Source organism: Syngnathus typhle, linkage group LG16, assembly GCF_033458585.1.
Source record: "Syngnathus typhle isolate RoL2023-S1 ecotype Sweden linkage group LG16, RoL_Styp_1.0, whole genome shotgun sequence".
NCBI classification, from domain to species: Eukaryota; Metazoa; Chordata; class Actinopteri; order Syngnathiformes; family Syngnathidae; genus Syngnathus; species Syngnathus typhle.
The window spans coordinates 8,853,246-8,871,768 of NC_083753.1; the positions used below are offsets into that span (position 1 = coordinate 8,853,246).

Sequence of the window (18,523 nt, forward strand, 5' to 3'; positions counted from 1 at the left end):
TTCCAATTTGTCTCCAAAGAAAGACTATGACTGTCATTAGGAACCAGCATTGGTGAAATAAAGATTTAGCTAGCAGGTAGTGTCATCCCAAATCCACTGAATGGCTCTGTGTGCTTGGCCACTTTTCACGATCATTTTGATTAAAATAAACCAACACATTTTGTGTCCTTGCTGACGTTCTGTGTCGCCTAATTACCGTCTAATTTAGTTTGTCTCTGCAAGAACGTCCTCGGGTATGCATTGATGGATTGCTGGAAATCCCACCCCGTCAATGTGATAGACCTGGCGAGGCCGAATCAGAAGAGTGCAGCAGTAAAAATCGTCCCTCAGCGCGATCGTAAAAATACATTCACGCTATTGCGAGGTTATGCGTGGTCATCTGCTCTGTCCTCTTGAGTAGCCGATGCGGCGCGATAACGCTGAACGATTTGGCAGCGTGGCATACCCATTTGGCACTCGCTTAATCTTTTTAGAAATGAATCTGTTTCCATTGATTTGGACGACAACGTTACAGGTTAGCAACGGGTCGGGTCAAATTACGTGCACAAATATGACATCAGCATGTGCGGTCCACGTCCTAACACGACGCCTATTGTTACCCAAGACTTGTACATCTTGTTATCCGTCTTGGGGCCCATTGATCAACGGCGTCGTAATCAATAGAACCTTTTCATCGTCCTGTCCTTGAGAGGACCTTTCTACGTATCCCCGGAAGATTAACATGCTTGATCAATGGGACAATCGCAAAAAAAATAAAAACAAAACACAAGCTACCTCTGCTTTCTCACAGGAAATTGGCCAATGTTTTTTTTATATAAATTTCATATAGGACACAATTTATGTAATCTGACTTTTGTAGGCCTGTAAATGTTATATTTGGGCCAAAAATGTGTGGTCTGTGTTAACACAGTTGCCTTAATGAACATGCCCTCCCTGCTACGATGCCCTTTAACTAGTCTACATATAGCCGAGTTATGTTATATCTGTAATTACCACTGAGCTTCATTTAAACCTCTACGAACAAGCCTGCCTCAGAAATGATCACATTTTATAACAGGCTACAAAGATTTGACCAGTGGATAGATATACAAATAGAGAAAGAGACCACTAAACAGGTAGATGGACCACTAGCTAGATAGCTAGCCCCCAATGTGTACTTCTAAGAGCTCGTCAAAAAACAAACCAAAAAGTTCTTGCAGACATCCAATTTTAAAAGGTAAAAAATCAAAGACTGCATCGAATGGAAGCTGAAATTTGTCGTGGGCTTTGAAAATGGTTTTAGTTCTTATCTCTAATGGTGCGCTTGGTCATTTGAACCTTGACACGTGCGCACGTGCTGATACTCGTACGTAAATCTTCACTGTGTGTGAACACACAATCGGTAGACAAACTTAAATGTGTGTGTCACAAGTGATACGAATCCCCACTCCTGCCTTAGTGGCGTCGTCGTTTTTAATAACACGCTTTCTATTCAATAATTAATCCAATTAATATCCAGATAATTACGGAACATGCGTCGAGGCTGTAAGCTCCCTGACAATGAGCTCACTAAAGTGCCCTGGGTTTTCTACTGGAAGCGTGCCAGCGGCGCTAGGTGCCTGGCTGTGATGCAAGATGCTTTGTGGTACCAGCCAGTGCCGCGGGACTCGAGTCTGACGACATTTCTGATGTGGCGCTCAGAGCCCAACAGGCACGTTTAGGAACAACAGCAGCTTTGTGCTGTTGTTTTTCACCGCTAACTGCTTTTACAACAAAACGAGACAGAACATTTAAGGGGAGTTTTTCTTTAACAGCCTCGGATTTTGGTCGTGAACTGGCTCTCCAGAACTGAAAAGTGCCACATGTCTCAAGGAGAAAGAGAGGGTGGGCTGGGAGACTTCTATCCATCATGTTACATTTGACACCTAGCCGCCGACTGGATTACAGGGTTAAGGAAGGCCAAATATGTTTTCAAGTTAAGCCAGTTTCATTTATGGGCCAGAGGAATGATTTATCCTGGCCAGGTAGGAATGCTCCCTCAGCAGCTTCCAAGGAACTTGGTGGAGTATTATGATGGCAAATTTCAGTTCATATCAGAAGCTTCAACGCCTGTGAAAGATGGCACCCCCCACCCTCTGTGTGAAAATTACATAGACAGAATAGGGAGTTGACCTGGATATGCCCTAGCTTGGAGGATAGAATCAGAAGCCCCTTTCGAGTCAAAACTGACACTGTTAAAGGGACTGGCAGAGAGAGAGCTGGCATCGGAGTTAGTATCGGCAAATTGGGAGGATCGAGTAGTAAATTCATAATAATTTTCGTGGTGGACTCGAACAGTGGCTCTGTGAACTCTCAAACTTTTGTTTATTTTGCACTCCCAACAGGGTCACACAACCGCGTGTTTGTGAGTGATAAGACTCGGAAGAGGGAGCTTCCGAATTGATCACGCCGGTCTGAGGGAAGATTGACCTGGCGGCGTGGTTTGCAATCGAAACACACATAGCACACCAACATGCACGCACACCTAAACACAGATGGAAGGGGTATTCACAAATACTGATATTTGTGGATTTATTGATATATCTACAAACTAAGTCGACAAATAGTTTCCATAGTGACAATCTCACAGTCAGTGCGAAAGCTGCAGAAGGAAAAGGGAAGGAAGCGATAAAAGGGAAGACTTTAGTTGCTGACTCGGCTTCTTCTTCTCCTAAATCCTTCTTCTAGATAGATACACAACAACATTGCCGTGTTAGTGTGTCGGTCACTGCCACTCTTTTGAAAAAGAAAAAGTTGGCTGCCACTTACAATTATTTTAATAATCAATTAACCTTTCGATTTTTTTTGTCAATCTTTGATATTTTTGGCTCATTATCGGAAAAGTGAGATTTTTTTCATTCAATTTGCTATCACTGTGCCAACGTATTTTTTTTTAACATTCTCGCTCATTCACTTTTTGCGAACCAAAAAGTTTGTCCTTGGCAGAGGTCTGCGGTGTAGCCAACACCATTCCAGTAGAGTTTGTTCTCTCCACTGAGCACACACACCAGACAAATATTACATTGGCGCTCCCTCTCCTCTCTCATGTGATTATATTCTCTCTCTGTCTTTGTCCCCTCTCTACTCTTTCTTCAATCTCATTTTCTCCTGCGTCAACACAACGCTATCAGCGTGTTTGGACAGCTTTGGCATCTCCGCCGGCCTGTGACGACGGAGAAGGACAAACTTGAGCTTTCGGGAACTTTGCCGCGTTTTCACTCCCGAATGACTCGCGCCAAGGAGAGTCAGGGGGGCGGGCGGCAGCTGTCGCTAGCGCCGGGCTCGCCGTGCTAATAATAACGCCACCCCGCGAGCTAAGCTAGGGGCCCCTGCGTCATCTCGACTCGACCCCCGGTGTCCGGTTACAATGAAGAGTGAGGATTAGACCAGTTTATGGATTAGGGAAAGCTATTTTACCCCATGAAGGACAAATACGTGCACTCGGGAGTTGACCCGACTCTTGGAAGTGACTGGACATGAAGCTTCTGGAGTCATGTGAGGTCCAGAAATCTGGCAAGTGGTCACTGCCACTCAGACGTCATGGTTCGGCTAATTTTAACCGCACAGTATGTATGTACGGGTGTGGATAGATTTGGATGACATTTGGTGTGTAGTTTCATCATGGCCCAAGGACAAATTGATTAAGGACTTGGATGCAGGTCAAGATTCAGATGCTTTTGGTTGGACCTCACCTAACTGAAATTCTATTTTGGTGAAAGCGCAGCTTCAATGTGACCCAAAGGGAAAAAAATATTTGGTGAGTGGTTTCAGACAAACAGAATCACTTAAGATTTCATTGATACAAAACAGGTCCACTTATTCCACCCGAATCCAAAATCCCCTTCAGCTGAGATAATAAAGTCTTATCAGCAACAGATATCATGTGCTGTTAGGAAGTAGAGCATGAAGCTAAGGTCTGAAAAATGGAGGAAGTCTGCACACTGAATGGGAAACCTTTCCTCGGGCATGTTCGGCCACCCGCAGCCCAGAAACGCTCATCGTGACCCCTCCTCCCCTACGGAAAAAAAAAGAGGTCACAGAATTTTAGCTCAAGTGTCCTGATTCGTATGCTAACTTAGCTTGCTGTCGCGAATGATTGGGTACATTTGCGTCAGTGCTCTTTCCAGTCTGCGGTTTCGGACCGATCACGCATCGATGCGTCTGGCGGCCCCAACAAACCTCATTGGTTGCTCGTTTCAATCTGGTTACTTGCATGAGCAACCACAACTTGCTGATGTCGTTTGGCGCTGTTTGACATGTGTGTACGTGTGTGTGCAGGCATGTATGTCAAAGAGTGTGCATGCTCATTGTCCCTTTTCCAGTCGGCCACCTTTTCCCTAATGAGCCGCACCGGCTTCCGCGAGAGGTCGAAATGGACACAGTTTAGCATGTAATGCCCATTAGCGGCTGTGATGTAACTTAATGGAGCCATCAGACTGCCCGGGCCCTTTAAGTGAATCGCACCGGAGGCAGTAGCTGGACATTATGGCTTTTGTGACATTGAACGTTAGCTAAAAGCAAAAAAAGTGACTTCAACATGTGAACCCGCTTGCTTTTTTTCTGAAGTCCACGTTGTCTCCTTTAGTGACTATCGCCAGGCCTGATTTCAAAACCAAATGTTTTCAGCCGGTAGTAGATAGAAAAAAACGTACGTATGTGTGCGCCCGTCTTAAATATCTTTTCGGAAGTTTCCACTGACATTGTACAAGTAGAAAAGTGATGTCAAGTATAATTCTTAAGACGCAAGGTCGTAGCGTGTGGAGTTAAAGGGAACGTCTCAAAGAAACTGCTGTTTTTATGAGCGCAACATTGTCCTGGAATGCTGAGGGCCGTCATTCCGGACGGTCTTTCCCCGGCATGTTGCGACAGATTCCGACTCCAGCTGGCTGCGTTGAAGAATGAGTGCAGTTGGACAGCATAACATAGCAAAAGAATAGCGGATGGGATTATAGTCGAGGAAGGAAATTAAATCACAATGTCATGATCTGGCCAACTGAATGTAAATAAACTTTTTAATAGACATTTTGCATTGATATTCTGACAGGACAAGGCTTTCATTCGGTTATTGCATAGCTACACAACATTATAAAAATCGTACATTCATGTCCATCAAGGTTAAAATGCGAATTGGAAATGTGAATGGTTTGAATTATGCAGGATTATACTCCATAGTCTCTATTTTGCTGCAGTGTTCTGTTGTCAATACCCTTAGTCTCCTCTTCTAGCAATAATTGCACCTTTGAAGATCATTTTAAAAATGACAAAAATGCAACTTACCCTGTTGCAGTACCTCAGCATTAGACTCCACAGTCTCCACTTTTGGTTTTGTTCTGTCCACAATCTCATCTTGGATAAAATGTATTAAATAGGCGATCCTACAAGCAGTGAGTCCTACTTTGAAGTGGAAACCTAGATTACATCAAACCAAGCCGAGCTGGTGAAAAAGCGTCAGCCCCGACGACCTCCTCCACCCCCCACCCCACCCTCTCGATCACCTTCAATTAATCAAGCAGGACTCATAGGTGGGCACCATATACTTGATGTTGATGAAGGCGTCCTCTCCGCCGTAACGCTCCAACACCTCCAGGGTCTCCTGAATGAGGTCACCAACGTTCTCTCTCTTCTGCTGGCTGTAGACGATGCCGTCTCCGGAGTTGACTGCGAGACACGAGAGACACACACTAAAATGTAGGCCTGACCTTTTTGTGTTGGCTTTTCGATCTCTCGGTGTGAAAGAGACTTTGGATTAAAATCTGTATTTTCACTCCTCGTCTCACCATTCTCTTTGCTCTTTTATTACATTGGCCTGCTTGGATTGTTTTGATGCTATTTCGGATTGCGCTAACTAGCAGGGTGCCTGCAATTCAAACGCACACACAACTACACTACCGTGTGTGAGTCGGGGAGTTGAACGCTGGCCCTTGCTTCATAATACGTGGCTGGCCACGAGTTACTCGGGGAGCAAGAAAAAGTGCTCTGTTGCCAAGGAGGTGGGGTAGGGTGGGTGGGGTGAAACATAGTTAAAGTCAAACACGTCAGTGAGGATTTACGTGGCCATCCAGAGTCAAAAGCCGTGCGGTTTCATGTTTCCTCCTCAGCAAAGTCTAATTAGGAGCTGCTCATTTTTCCATATAACAGGTGTTTTTCATCCAGGCCTGCTCTTTCGACTCGCTTGGGAGCCATAGCACTTTTACGACAACAAAAAAGAGAGATTAGCATGGAAAAGATACTTTTTGATTGGAATGAATGAGACATCAGTGGTTCTTTTGTTTTGAGGTCCGGCCGGCACAGTGGTTTGTGAGCATGGCATTTGACTATGTTGATAAGGCCAGTGTGTGTGTGTGTTGAAAAAATAGTTGAGAGTTGGATAAACTGGATACCTCTGGAATGTTTTTCGATAACAAGTTCCCTCAGCGCACTGGAACTCTGTTGTATGTTTAACTACCGTGTGTGTGTGTGTCCCAGGGGAGGGCCGTTTCCTCGCCATGTTGTGATTGGCTGGAAGCAGAGTATCGTGTTTCTGCCCAGCCCACAAACACTGTCGACAACGAGTCGGCACAACTTTGAGCTCAAGGGTTAGGGTTAGGGTTAGGGTCTGATATTTAAATTATGTGAATTTTTTAAATTTTAATAACAAAAGTAGATAAGATTTTGTTTAAACTTTGTTTATTTTATGATGAATATTAACAACAAACCTCTGCAGGCGGCCTCATTAAACTCCTCCGCCGTTGACTCCTGGCAGACAAATTGAACCCACAACGTCCATTTGGGAGCCATTGACACAGCACAGTAGAAAACGGGGGAAAAGGCCTGTCGTTTTTGTTTAGATGACATCCCAAAACAAAACTCAAAATAGCCCCATCACGCATGGATTTTTGACGTCTATAGCCGTCAATGGCAGCGAATGAGCCTTCCCGTGCTACTTTGAAATGTATGTCAGCAAACATGTAAAACGGTGATCCGTTCTAATCTTAATAAAATCTCCTCCCCATATGACACAAGGAAATTATCTTGACAGGAGTCCTCTGAGGAAGAGAAATCGGTCGATGACGACGAGCAAGAAGAATCCCCCGCTCGGTGACATTTGCGGCGCGAAAGCACTCGTTTTGTTTTCCTCTTTTGGGATAATCCCCAGCATTCCCGCGTCTTTAGCGCGTCGATGCCAGAGGAAGCTTTCGCGTGACATTTGGTTGTTTATTTCATTCCATCGACAAGACGCATCAAAGGAAATGTCTTTGGGAATGGACGGAAAGCAAAACACCGTCTGTGTGTGTGGTTTTCTCCCCATGGGTTCCTATCTAAATATTGATGACCCTATTGATTATTTTTTTGGGCCCCAAGTAGCGCTGATGCAATGTTGTGGTGGCCTCCATCATCAAAGTTGCCCATCCCTGCTCTCCTGCTGAGTTTGTTAGTCATGTGCACTCAGGTGACACACACACCGCACGGGATTTAGCGAGTTCAGCTCCAAATTCCCGAGCCGATTCAACGCGGTGCCAGCCAAGCGGCCCATTGTTCCTAATCAATTTAGCCTCGACTGTGGAAGTTGCGGGTGAAAGCAGCTTAGGGTGGAGGCCTCCTCGCACAATAGCGTCTTTGATGCCGACTGCCTCGTGCATTTTTGCTCGGGGTACGGTCTCGGAATAGAGGAATGCAGATTGCGAGCGGACGGGCTAGTCGGGAGTTCCAGGAATACTCTGAGCGTGAGGTGGGTTGGAACAGTACTTGTGTTCTTATCGCCAAAAAACACAGTGATAACTCAGCATGTCTGCGCATTGCTCAAGTCGTGCTGCTAATAATTGTTTTTTTTTTTTTTAAATCAACGCTTCATCTATCATGCACCTTTTGACTATTTATTGGAGAATGAATGTTTTTATTATTACCATTACTATTTTTCTCCTGATTTTCAATTAGAGGGGAATTAAAAAAAGATTTTTATTCAATCCGATTAATCAATACATTGAGAAAATAAATCCAGCTCTACAATTGCTGGACAGTATTGAGGATTTTTCAATTTCCTTCCCGATTTTCTTAAAAATATTTACAAATTTTCAAGTGATCTAATGTTCTGGTTCTTGTTCTAGTTGTGATGGGGGGTTGATGGTAGCAATGGAGGGCACGTGGTCAACAGCAGGCGTCTAATTAAAAGCGCCTCACAGTTGGGGAGCAGGTCGACCTTCCATACACACATAATCCGCCGTTGCATCCATGTACGTACACGTGTGATATATGGAATACAACCTTTTTGATGTAATACAAGAGTCCTATTCATTTTGGCGTATTATATTAGCCACCATGCCCGCCCTTTTATTTGGGACATTGTTATCGGTAGGAACTAAAAACAACGAAAGGTTTTGAGTGTGTGGGCAAACAAGATCAGGCTGCTACGCTCCCATCGATCGGCCTCCCGCAGGCCCGCTCGTCAACATGGCTACAGGAGAATTGAATTCCAATTCCACGTTTCCAACTGTTGCGGATTCCCAAACTACGAGGAAAAAAGACGACCTCCGGAATGTACAAACTCATATTGTAGATTCAAAACTACATCGCTACATCCATAGCGAGCTAAATAGCTAGCTACACAGCTGGCTCCATACATAATTCTGTCTATTTTAGAGTCCATTTTGCAGTTGATTCATCTAAAAACAATACACATCAAATCTTTCCCACTGTGTGTCGGCATCCGGGAGGTTGCATTCTTTTGTCAGCGCTGTCAGGTGTGAGTCAATGCCGTCAGATGCGATCTCATTACGCCAGTTTACCTCAAGGTTAGCAGTGGGCTGCGAGCGAAGCATAAAATCAATTGGCGCACCGGGGTGGGGGACAGACGCTAAAGGCCTTGCGCTGTCTTGCCATTCGCACATGAGTCAAACAAACAATGGGCGTGCTTAAATGTTATCGTGCAAACTTTTACAGGTCAAACAAAGCAGAAAAAAATAAATAAATAAAACAGAATAACATTTAAGGACACTGATTCAAATTTTCCGTTGAGCATGCTAATGTTCCGACATCGGCCCATGCTAACCATGACCACTTTTTGCACATCATTGTGAAGAGAGACACGTGGTGAAGAAATGCAGAGAATGGGATGAATGTTTTTCCAAAAGGAGTGGGAAGTGGGCCTCAAATGACACCTGTAAAGAAATGCAGAAAACAGATGGCCCCAACCGAAGTCAGAAAATGGAGTCCAAGGCGCTCGTTGTGATGGCGGCGGCGTGCGTCCAGCCAGACAATCACGCTGCGCTGTGCTCTTCTTGGAAAAACTGACCGAGTAAAACAAAGAGGAGCAGGAGGAGTGACGCAAACCTGTTGGACGGATGATTGAAAGTGATGCAGGCTTTTGACTCAAATTGGAGCGCTGACGAAGATGGACGTCCTCACGATTCTTTTCAAACTCGTGCAAGTAACAAGATGGTGTGATCATCAAAACAGCGCTTATTTAACTACTTAGGCTCACCCAAAATTACATTTGAGTTGGGGTTAGGGTAGGATTAGGATTAGACAATTTTGGTTAGAGTACATTTACGGTTAAGTTGAAATGACTTTTCTTGGAAGTGAAGCCCACATTTGAGTGTCCTCCCATTTCTTTTCAAAGTCATCCGAACATCAAAGTAAGGCGCACCGCTTTCGTTCCTCACTCCCAAAACGATGTCATTACTGCACATTCTATCTTTCTCTCTCACACACACACACCCACACACAGACACACTGTTGCGACCATCGACAGAGATGGGCCTTGTGCCCAGCTAATAAAATCACTTGAGTCTTCATAACCACTTTAGTCTTGGAGGCTAGCGTCAGTGCATGTGCACACACACTTATGCAGCCCATCCCTTCCATTAGCCTAATGAAGTGGCCGTAAGATGGATGAAATGACATCAAAGCTACCAATCACCATTTCACCCCACCCCCCCCAAAAAAAAAACTTCCTCTAAAAGCCCCCCCCCCATCCAGGACTCTGCACCAAATGGGCAATGACTATTCCAGCCGCTGCCCCCACCCTTCAAAAAGACTTTTATTGGTCTGCTTATTTATCCTTGTAATGCAATTGGCTGGAGTGGATGCCTATGGATGCGCAGGGCTACTAAATCATAGCAGGCGGACGAGGAAAGGCGCAAGAGAGAGCGCCGTTACGACAACTCGTGCTCAACAATGACAAAGACACCCAGAGAGACTCTGTCTGCATTCACATGAGGTGTGCGCACAAGCAAATCAGTTGGAATGGAATTTATTTGCCATCATTTGTCATTGGAACAATTACAAGTCTCCCAGGAGGGATTTCTTGAGTGGCAATTGTGTCGTTTCAGATGCTCGTTCGTGTGGAACTGTCCGAGGCGAGAAACCATTTTGAGACATTTTTTCCGATGTTTGTAAGCATAATAATAATATTAAAAGCAATCATATGAGTCCAGACTGGCTGCTGTTCAGAGGTCATCCTTATTTAAGTCAGTCCGCCCTGCCGAGGAACACAAGAGTGTTTACGGCTGCAAGGACAGGCGTCCATAAATAGTCCGTGTGTTTTACAGGCGGCGGCACGGCCCGAGGGCCCGTCAAGGTTTACGAGAACCCGAAGACTTTAAAAGAAGGGTGTTTAAGTGTGCCATTTACATAAAGAAGGCCGGCATGTGCGTTGTGGAGCTCAAATGGCAGCGAATACTGTCGTCATGTTGTCTCTTTTGTTGTTGTTGTTTGGATTTGCACAGAATTTAGTTGGTAATAAAATAGTTACATTTTATTGTTGATGTTGGACAATCATTTTGGGGCATTGGGGTACAACATTTATTGATTTACTTTCATTTGTTTATCATTTTAGATGACGTTAAAAACGTATGATAATGTTTTATGGGTTCGGTTGAAAATAAAATGTATTTCGTTGTTTTATTGCTTTTGATTGACGCGGACAGATTTTGGAACTTAACAGCTCTCAGACCTGTGAAATGCCAATTATGCAGCGATATAGCTCAGCTTACATAAATGTGGAACACTCAACAGCAGTTAATCCTAATATAAAAATGTATTTCCACTACATTTATCATTTTTATGAACAAGGGACTTTGATTTGGATCTTATGTGCTTATTAGGAATGTCACGCAAAGGAGAGTAACTGTGCATGGTGGGGGGGGGGGTGCAATGTGCTGGTGCAGCAGTAGCATTTGTTGTTACTCAGACACAAACACACACACACACACACACACATGTGCACACGTGCTGTCAGCAGACATCCGGCGTCACACGTACTGACTCATTATAGGCCGGAGGAAAGAAAATGACCACAGAGGCCGGCATCAAGGAGAGAGGAAGCAAGTGAAGGGGGCGCCAGGGATTGATGACGAAAAGGATGCAGTCAGCGTCAGTGACTGGATGCGTAATTAAGAAGAAGAAAAAAAAAAAGCCCATTGATGTCAGAAAGGGCAGCCGATAGGAGAGATTGTTGGCGGATAGAAAGTGAGCATTATTAGCGTAGCTTATTTTTGATACAGCTGTCGTATTGAATCTCATAAGATATCCAGATGGATTCAAAACCTTGGCCAGAAAGAATATAAATTATAAACTCCTACATTGGAACATTTACTCAAGCGACCAAATTAACACAGTTACACAATTAAAACAGAGTGACACAAATAACTATGAGCAGCTTCTTTTTTGTGTGTGACGCAAACCGTGCCCTATTTCTGCCACTTCCTGCGACAAGAAAGCGCAAACAATCGAGGCTGGTTCTGAAATTACCACCTGGTGAGCGGAGCATGGACAAATTTAGAACATACGCCAACAAATTCGCCGCCCAGAGTGGGAGGCAAATCAGAAAATTCCATTCGCCAAAGAGATGCTTCCAGTATTTTGGGATTCTTAGTTCCTTATCATTTGCGGTATTATCTCGCCGTGTGACAGAAGTCGGAGTAGATGAAGGATGGTCTCACAGGCACGGACAGTTTTGCTTGGCTGCCAAACTGGGGCAGAGAGAGAGAGAGAGGGAAAATTGAGAGGCGGGGTAAAAAGCAGGTACGAGGAGGATGAACGCGGCAAAGTCTCGGCTCGCCGGAGGACGCAATTTACGGCACCTGTTGACTTTGATTGATTAGGGCCAAAGGACGCCGCGTAATGGTGTGTGGTCAGACACTGAATGGAGTGATGGGATGGTCGCAAGCACACAAAATGGAGTGTGCCGAGGAGCAAAGGAGGGATTTGGGGGTCGGGGAGTCGAATGAATATAAAGTGAAGCCAGAGAGGACTAAAGACTTTCACATAATGGTCTCCCCCCCTCAAAAAAAAATGTAGGCCAAAAATGTGTGCTTTGGCGCCGAGCTCAGTGAAGACTTTTCCGTGTACGCTTTCACACAAGCAAAGTCATATCACCCGGACCGGTGTCCCACTCCAGGGCTCCATCAAATGATTCTGCGAGTCATTTTTACTCATCTCTACTCCAAATCTTCTAGCAGGATGCTGCAAGGAATCTCCTCGAAAAATCACACACTAAATCATCTCCCCTCTGAGAAGACACCTTGGAAAAACACTCTTACTGTTTGGGGTGAGGGTGGGGAGGGGAGGGGGGGTTTTCATTTCCGATCCAAAGGGCGAGGGTGGGCGCGCATCTGTGCTTTGAGAGGAAGCCTCACCAGGAAATCAGCATTCTTCTGGTGTTCAGGCTTTTGCGCATTTCTTGACAAAGTGGAGAAATTAGCAACAGTTTTGGAGGCCATAACAGTTTTGACGTTCTAATTGTATTTTTGACACTTTGGGATTGTTTTCTAGCCAGAAGTATTTAACGAAGACGATTCCGTGACTATTACATGATTTGGTTTGGTCATTCATCAAAGTATGTACCCTGAGATAACTCACGGAAATCTGTACACAGAGGAGAGAGAGAGTTCATGGAAAACTTTGGGGACATGATGACAACTGGAGTCAGATGAGAAAAACAGGATATAAAGAAAAAAAACACATTAAGTATATCAGAATAGATGGGTAGAACTGAAGAACCTTGAAAAAATAATGTACACACACAAATAAAATAAAAAAAAGAGAACCAAAGGAAACTAAAGAGACTCAGAGAAGAAAAACACCTGAATACCTAAAGAAAACCAGAGTATAAGTTTTAAATGGAGAAAACCAGAGTACCCAGGGAAAGCTAACAACGTTAGCGAATGTTGCGTTCTCGCAAAACGGTCGCCAGGACCTGTTGCAAGTCAATCGAACACGTTAAAAAGTTTCTTGCCACAAAAAAACAACAACACCTAACAACTCTAAAGCTCAACATTTGCGACCTTGAACGAACCTGAACGCGCATTTTGTTCCAACGGAAAAATAGAAGATGCTAGAAAATTGTGTGTTGCTACAAATTGAAGCGTTTCTGGATTCATTTGGACACTGGCCTTCACTGTTGATGTCGGGATTTTGGGGGATTACGTAAAGTGTGTGCGTTACACTCGAGAAGAAAAACATCAGATGTATTATTGAACCCTGCAAAGCTATTCCTCCCCCTCACTTTCCTGGGCTTTCAGTGCAATCAAGCCGAGACTTGAAAGGGACATAGCTCCTGCTTTTTCATTCTTGCTCTATGTTTTATTTGTTTTCCGGACGGATAAAGTTACAGAATCATCCAAGGCCGAAAATGATGGAACAGTGACTTTGGCATTCTTCAATTGGCTCATTTAAACCATCGCTCTTCCCTCACCGCTGTTGTTTTGTCGTGTGACAAATGGAGTGCGATGACACTTTTGGTGACCTCGCACAAATGATGGTCAACTTAATCCTCAGATGAAATACTTCACTTTGTTAAACGGCGCAGTTTAAACCCGAATAAAGTGAAGAATGAGGGCAGTGGAGAAAGAAGGAATTTTGTCTGAGCTCTGAGTGGCTTTTTCCAAGAGAGTGAGAAAATAGTACAAGGAGAAGAAATTGATGTTGTCATCAGTCGGATAATTTAGCTTTTCAGAATTGCAATGGAATCACTGGAGTCTGGGCTTGCTTCCAATTTTTACTCATCAGCCATGAGCAAGAAATTAAATTTTCTGTGCTATTATTATTGGATTTTGCTTCTTTGCCTCAGGTATTGTAAAAAAAAAAAGTTAAAATTAAAATGAAAATCAGAAACAATGGTAAATGTTGACTTTGATGCAATGTAGAGAGTTATTAAACTAGTACATTAATAAACAATGGATTCATAAGATTCTTGAATGTGGCATTAAATTTACATTCTAAATTAAAAAAAAAAAATCGATTTTCTAATTTTTCACCATATTAGCACATTGTCAGCATTCTTAAGTAAAATCGATGCTTCTCATCTTTTTAATGTATGATCATCTCCAGATGAGAAGAGTCTAAGAAGAGAAGCTGATTAGTCATATGATGAGAAGGTCATTCATATCAATTAATATTTTTTAAAAAATCCTTGATTGGTTGCCGTCCAATCCCGCCTGAATGTTCATTACCCGTGTGGTCTACATGTGGATTTTATGCCTTCGTGGCTTTCAGCGTCCGTTGAAAATCATTTTGATTTAAGAGAAGTGCTATAATGACACTCGCAGAAAGAAAGTGTCATATGTATGAAAAGTTATGCGCCAGATGTTTCCACAGGAAGTTGACTGTCGAGTAGAACCGGTTACTAATACGTATAGCGACGGACGGACAAATGCTGCCGCTTGAATAAGAAACATCAAAAGATGTGAAGGCCAAATTCACCCGCCAGAGACGAAAGGTGAAAAGAGCATCGTCTCCAGACTGCAGCCGAGGAAATTAGCAGCCCTAATATGAATCCCGCTCAACATGACTCGTGTCTCTATCGCCGCCTTAGTGTCAGGCGTCCAATGGAGACAGGTAATGCAGTTGATCCCCCCAAAAGATTGGATTCAAATATCAAATTCAAGGTATCTGTTTAACGCAGTTTAAGAAGCAAAAGCTCATTACCGGAAGAACTTGTAGCTAAGTTAGCACTGCAGTAGAAAGCTAGTCAGTCATAAGTCATGAAACAAGCCCGCGGAATAATCAATGGCCCAAATCAATTTGTTCAACGTCCAAGAGGAGTGGGCGGACTACAGAGGAGGAACGTGCGGGGCGGGCACTCTCACAGCGAGCGTCCATATCTCAGCCAAACACACGGCAACAAGCAGAGCGCCTGCCGGAGAGTGCACAGAGATGCCCGCGAGGGCAGGGACACGCGTTGAGCGGCGCTTCATCTTGCTTCTGCCAGATACTTTTTGGAATTACTTTGGACTTTTTTTTTTTTTGGGTCAATATTTGCTTATTTTACTCTGTTTATTTCATATTCCAAACAGGATGAGATTTCGGAAGTGGCAGAGTATTTGCACAGTCTCACTGAATATATATTATTATTATATAGTATATATACTATATATATATATATATATATATATATATTTTAAAAATAATTTCCGTATGTTAATAAATTGAAGTTTCTACTTGTTCAATCTCACTTGGAAAGCAAAGTGAATGAGTTGCAACAGAACGCTGACTAAACAGATTTACAAGTATCCTGTTACTCAGGTTGACAAATTCATTTCCGTGCAAACGAAATGAAAGAAGACTCCCCAGAGAATTCCCCAGGAAATTAAAAATGGTGTTGTTCAATGAAATAAAAGAACAATGCCGCAAAGGCAAATTAGATTCAAATCAAATCAAGATGTAATTAACAGTGGAGCAAGGTGGAGAAAAGGTAGGCTAGTCGTTTTGGTTTTTTTAACTGCGGGCAAAGTCAATAAAAGTAGGGAGGAAATAGTTAACATCATCTTGACGGAGAAAAAGATGGATAAAGAGGGAATGAGCGCGAGTGGCGGGTGAAGGCATGAGACGGCAGCATCCGCGTGGCATTTACAGAGCGGACCATCATTCTCGGCGCACGCTTCGTTTGAAAAGTTCACACCGCAGCCGTGCGCCGCGCTGACGACATTTGCTTTTACCGTGGGAATGAACGGCGAGCACAACAATATTTGCATAATGGGGAGGGGCTAACTTTAACCTGGGTTGTTGGTGGAATTTAAGAGAGTCTTAATGAGTATATTACCGGGGCCAATGGGGAGTCTGGCTTTGGTTACCATGACGACTAGAGGCGGAGCCCTGACTGATTGGCTGGCTTCTTTGTTTATTCACCATTCACATGCAATTTCTCAAGAAATGCATTTTTTTTTGTATTAAATATACTGCTTGTTATTTTTTTTCCAATAAAGAGTTCTTATGACTCACTAAACTTCTGTATTTTATAGTTGGCTATTATGGTGGGTACTTGGAGAACTAAGTACTTATTGGTGTGAAAAGTTGGAGTTGTTTACACACCATTGTGTGAGGCCGAGGGCGACGTTTATGACAAATGATTAGCGGCGCTCCTGACCACCGGTAAAACAGACGCGCTGATTGGATTCGATTGCGGGGAGGCCGTCGTGTAAACAACAGCGGTTGCACATTATTAGGAAGGTAATGTCCACGATTAAAATGCGTGTCTGTGTTTGCAGACAATACAAAATCAACAGGTCGCCTGTTAAGTCGGGTAATGAACTGCTGATTAGGGTCTATGTAATGTAGATTTCATTATCTAAAAAAAAAATCTGTGGCTCTTGTTGAAAGACATGCCACCACGTTGAGGATTTTTTATTTTCCACTTTTTTTTGTTTTGTGGGTTGTTGAACGATGTTGGACAGGCTAGCGAGTCGTACGTGGTATCCACAAAGGAGCTGAGCATCCAGAGCGTGAACATTTCCCTTTTCAGCAGTGAATTCTTGAGCGACAGTGACTGAAGTGCACGCAATTAAAATGAGAAAGTATGAGTGAGGCAAGAAAAAAAAAGAAAAGAAAACGAGGCTTCTTTCATTTTGTTGCATGCCTGACAGTTTGAAAATCTTGGCTGTTGCCGGATGACATCGAAAACGTCAACACCTTGTCAGGTGTGTACCGCGCAACTCTTTGGTTCCACTTGGGTGCCTTGCACGAGAACAAATACACACACACTCACACGCGTGTATACATACACCTATACGTGCAGACATCACACTTTCATTTTGTTTCTGTTCCCTTTAACCAAATTTTTTGCTTCACAAATGACTGATTTGTATTGATGGTATTTTTATGGACCTGTGCAAATACACGCAAGTCCTCGCAAAATAAAAAATGCCAACAAATAATGGACGTAGCAGATTTTGAATGTCATGTGACTCATTTGAATGGATGGGCCATGAACTGCAGTAAGCCAAAATGTTATCTGTCTGTTGACAATTGTTGACTCGGATTGGCTGCTAGTTAGCAAATCAGCACAAGAGCTTTCTTACGTTACTAAGTTACAAGAGTCAGCGTACCGCCCGATGATATTGCGCTGAATCATTGCCCCGAGCAACGTCAGCTTTTCAAAAGCTGAGGCAATCAGAGAGGTACTGGTCGTTGAAGAGAGTAGATGACCAGACCCCACCAAAAAAAAAAAAAAAAAGCCATTTGCCGGTGAAGACGAGCTCCTCCATTTTCATTAGCTGCTTGACTTCTAGATATAAATATATATACTCTCTATCTAATTGAGGTTGAAACCTTGCGCATTGTAATGGAGGGATGGAGGTAGGGAGGGGGGGGGGCTTTCCGGAACAATCTCTTTTCCCCAAATGACAGCCCTGCTATGCTTGTCGACTGTGAGCGTGTTGCTTCTATCAAACTAATCACCGCTCGCTTGCTTTAGAATAAAAGCAATAACCCCCCAAAAAAAGTCATTCCGTCAGTATCTCACACACCAAAGATTTCTTTGTTGGAGAGATGCAAGCTTTGAGATGTTATGCTTATTTTATTCCGAAATTAAAAGGTTTGTTAAGAATTTGCCTTATCTTGACTTCATTTTAATCCTTTTTTTTTCATGTCGCTTTCACGCTTTTCCCTTTAAATGATGCCTTACAGTTTCTGTGGCGGCGTGATAAGATGCTTGTGCATGAACCAGATTAAGACATCACTAATTTAAAAACACAAAAAAGGCCGGTAATTAATAGGTTTGCTATATCTCAATAATAGAATATTCTTAATGACAGGCTGCGAGAACTCAATTAGAAATTATATTGAAATATTATATTTTGATACACGGTAATATTATGAAGTTGCTTAAAAAGTTTTTATTTAATCAAGATAATGATACTGTAATAATGTACAGTAAAAGTTGATTTTTCTTTTTTTGTCCAATCAGATTTTATCCTCTATCTAATGCTATATAAAAGTAATTTGGAACCGATTAACGGCGTTCCCATTCATTTTTAATGGGGAAAGATGATTTGAGACTGTGTGTTTTTAGTTATAAATGCAGCAAGGGAACAAGGCACCACTGCATGTGCAATTCCGGTTGCTCCCACGCACACATACAGTGGGGGCACAGTCCAACACGCCATAGTGTGTGCGAGTAGAAGCCAGATGAGAGGCTGCGACCGCCGATCGATTCCTTTGCTGTTTTTCAAACAACCGGGGAGGGATGAGACGGAGAAGGAAGAAGGCAAGGATGCAAACGCGGTGGCCGGGGAGTGGGGTGAAAAATGAC

General features: G+C 43.3%; 1 protein-coding gene across 2 annotated transcripts in view; it reads right to left on the reverse strand.

Annotated features, from left to right (window-relative positions):
• Positions 1 to 5,012: 5,012 nt before the first annotated feature.
• pacrg (PARK2 co-regulated) overlaps positions 5,013 to 18,523 on the reverse strand; it is a 110,660-nt gene continuing 97,149 nt past the window's right edge. For both annotated transcript variants that reach the window (XM_061301873.1, XM_061301872.1), the window contains one exon: positions 5,013 to 5,676. In XM_061301873.1, coding sequence (XP_061157857.1) covers positions 5,516 to 5,676 — 161 coding nt within the window. In that variant the 3' untranslated portion in view covers positions 5,013 to 5,515. The remainder of the gene's footprint in view (positions 5,677 to 18,523) is intronic.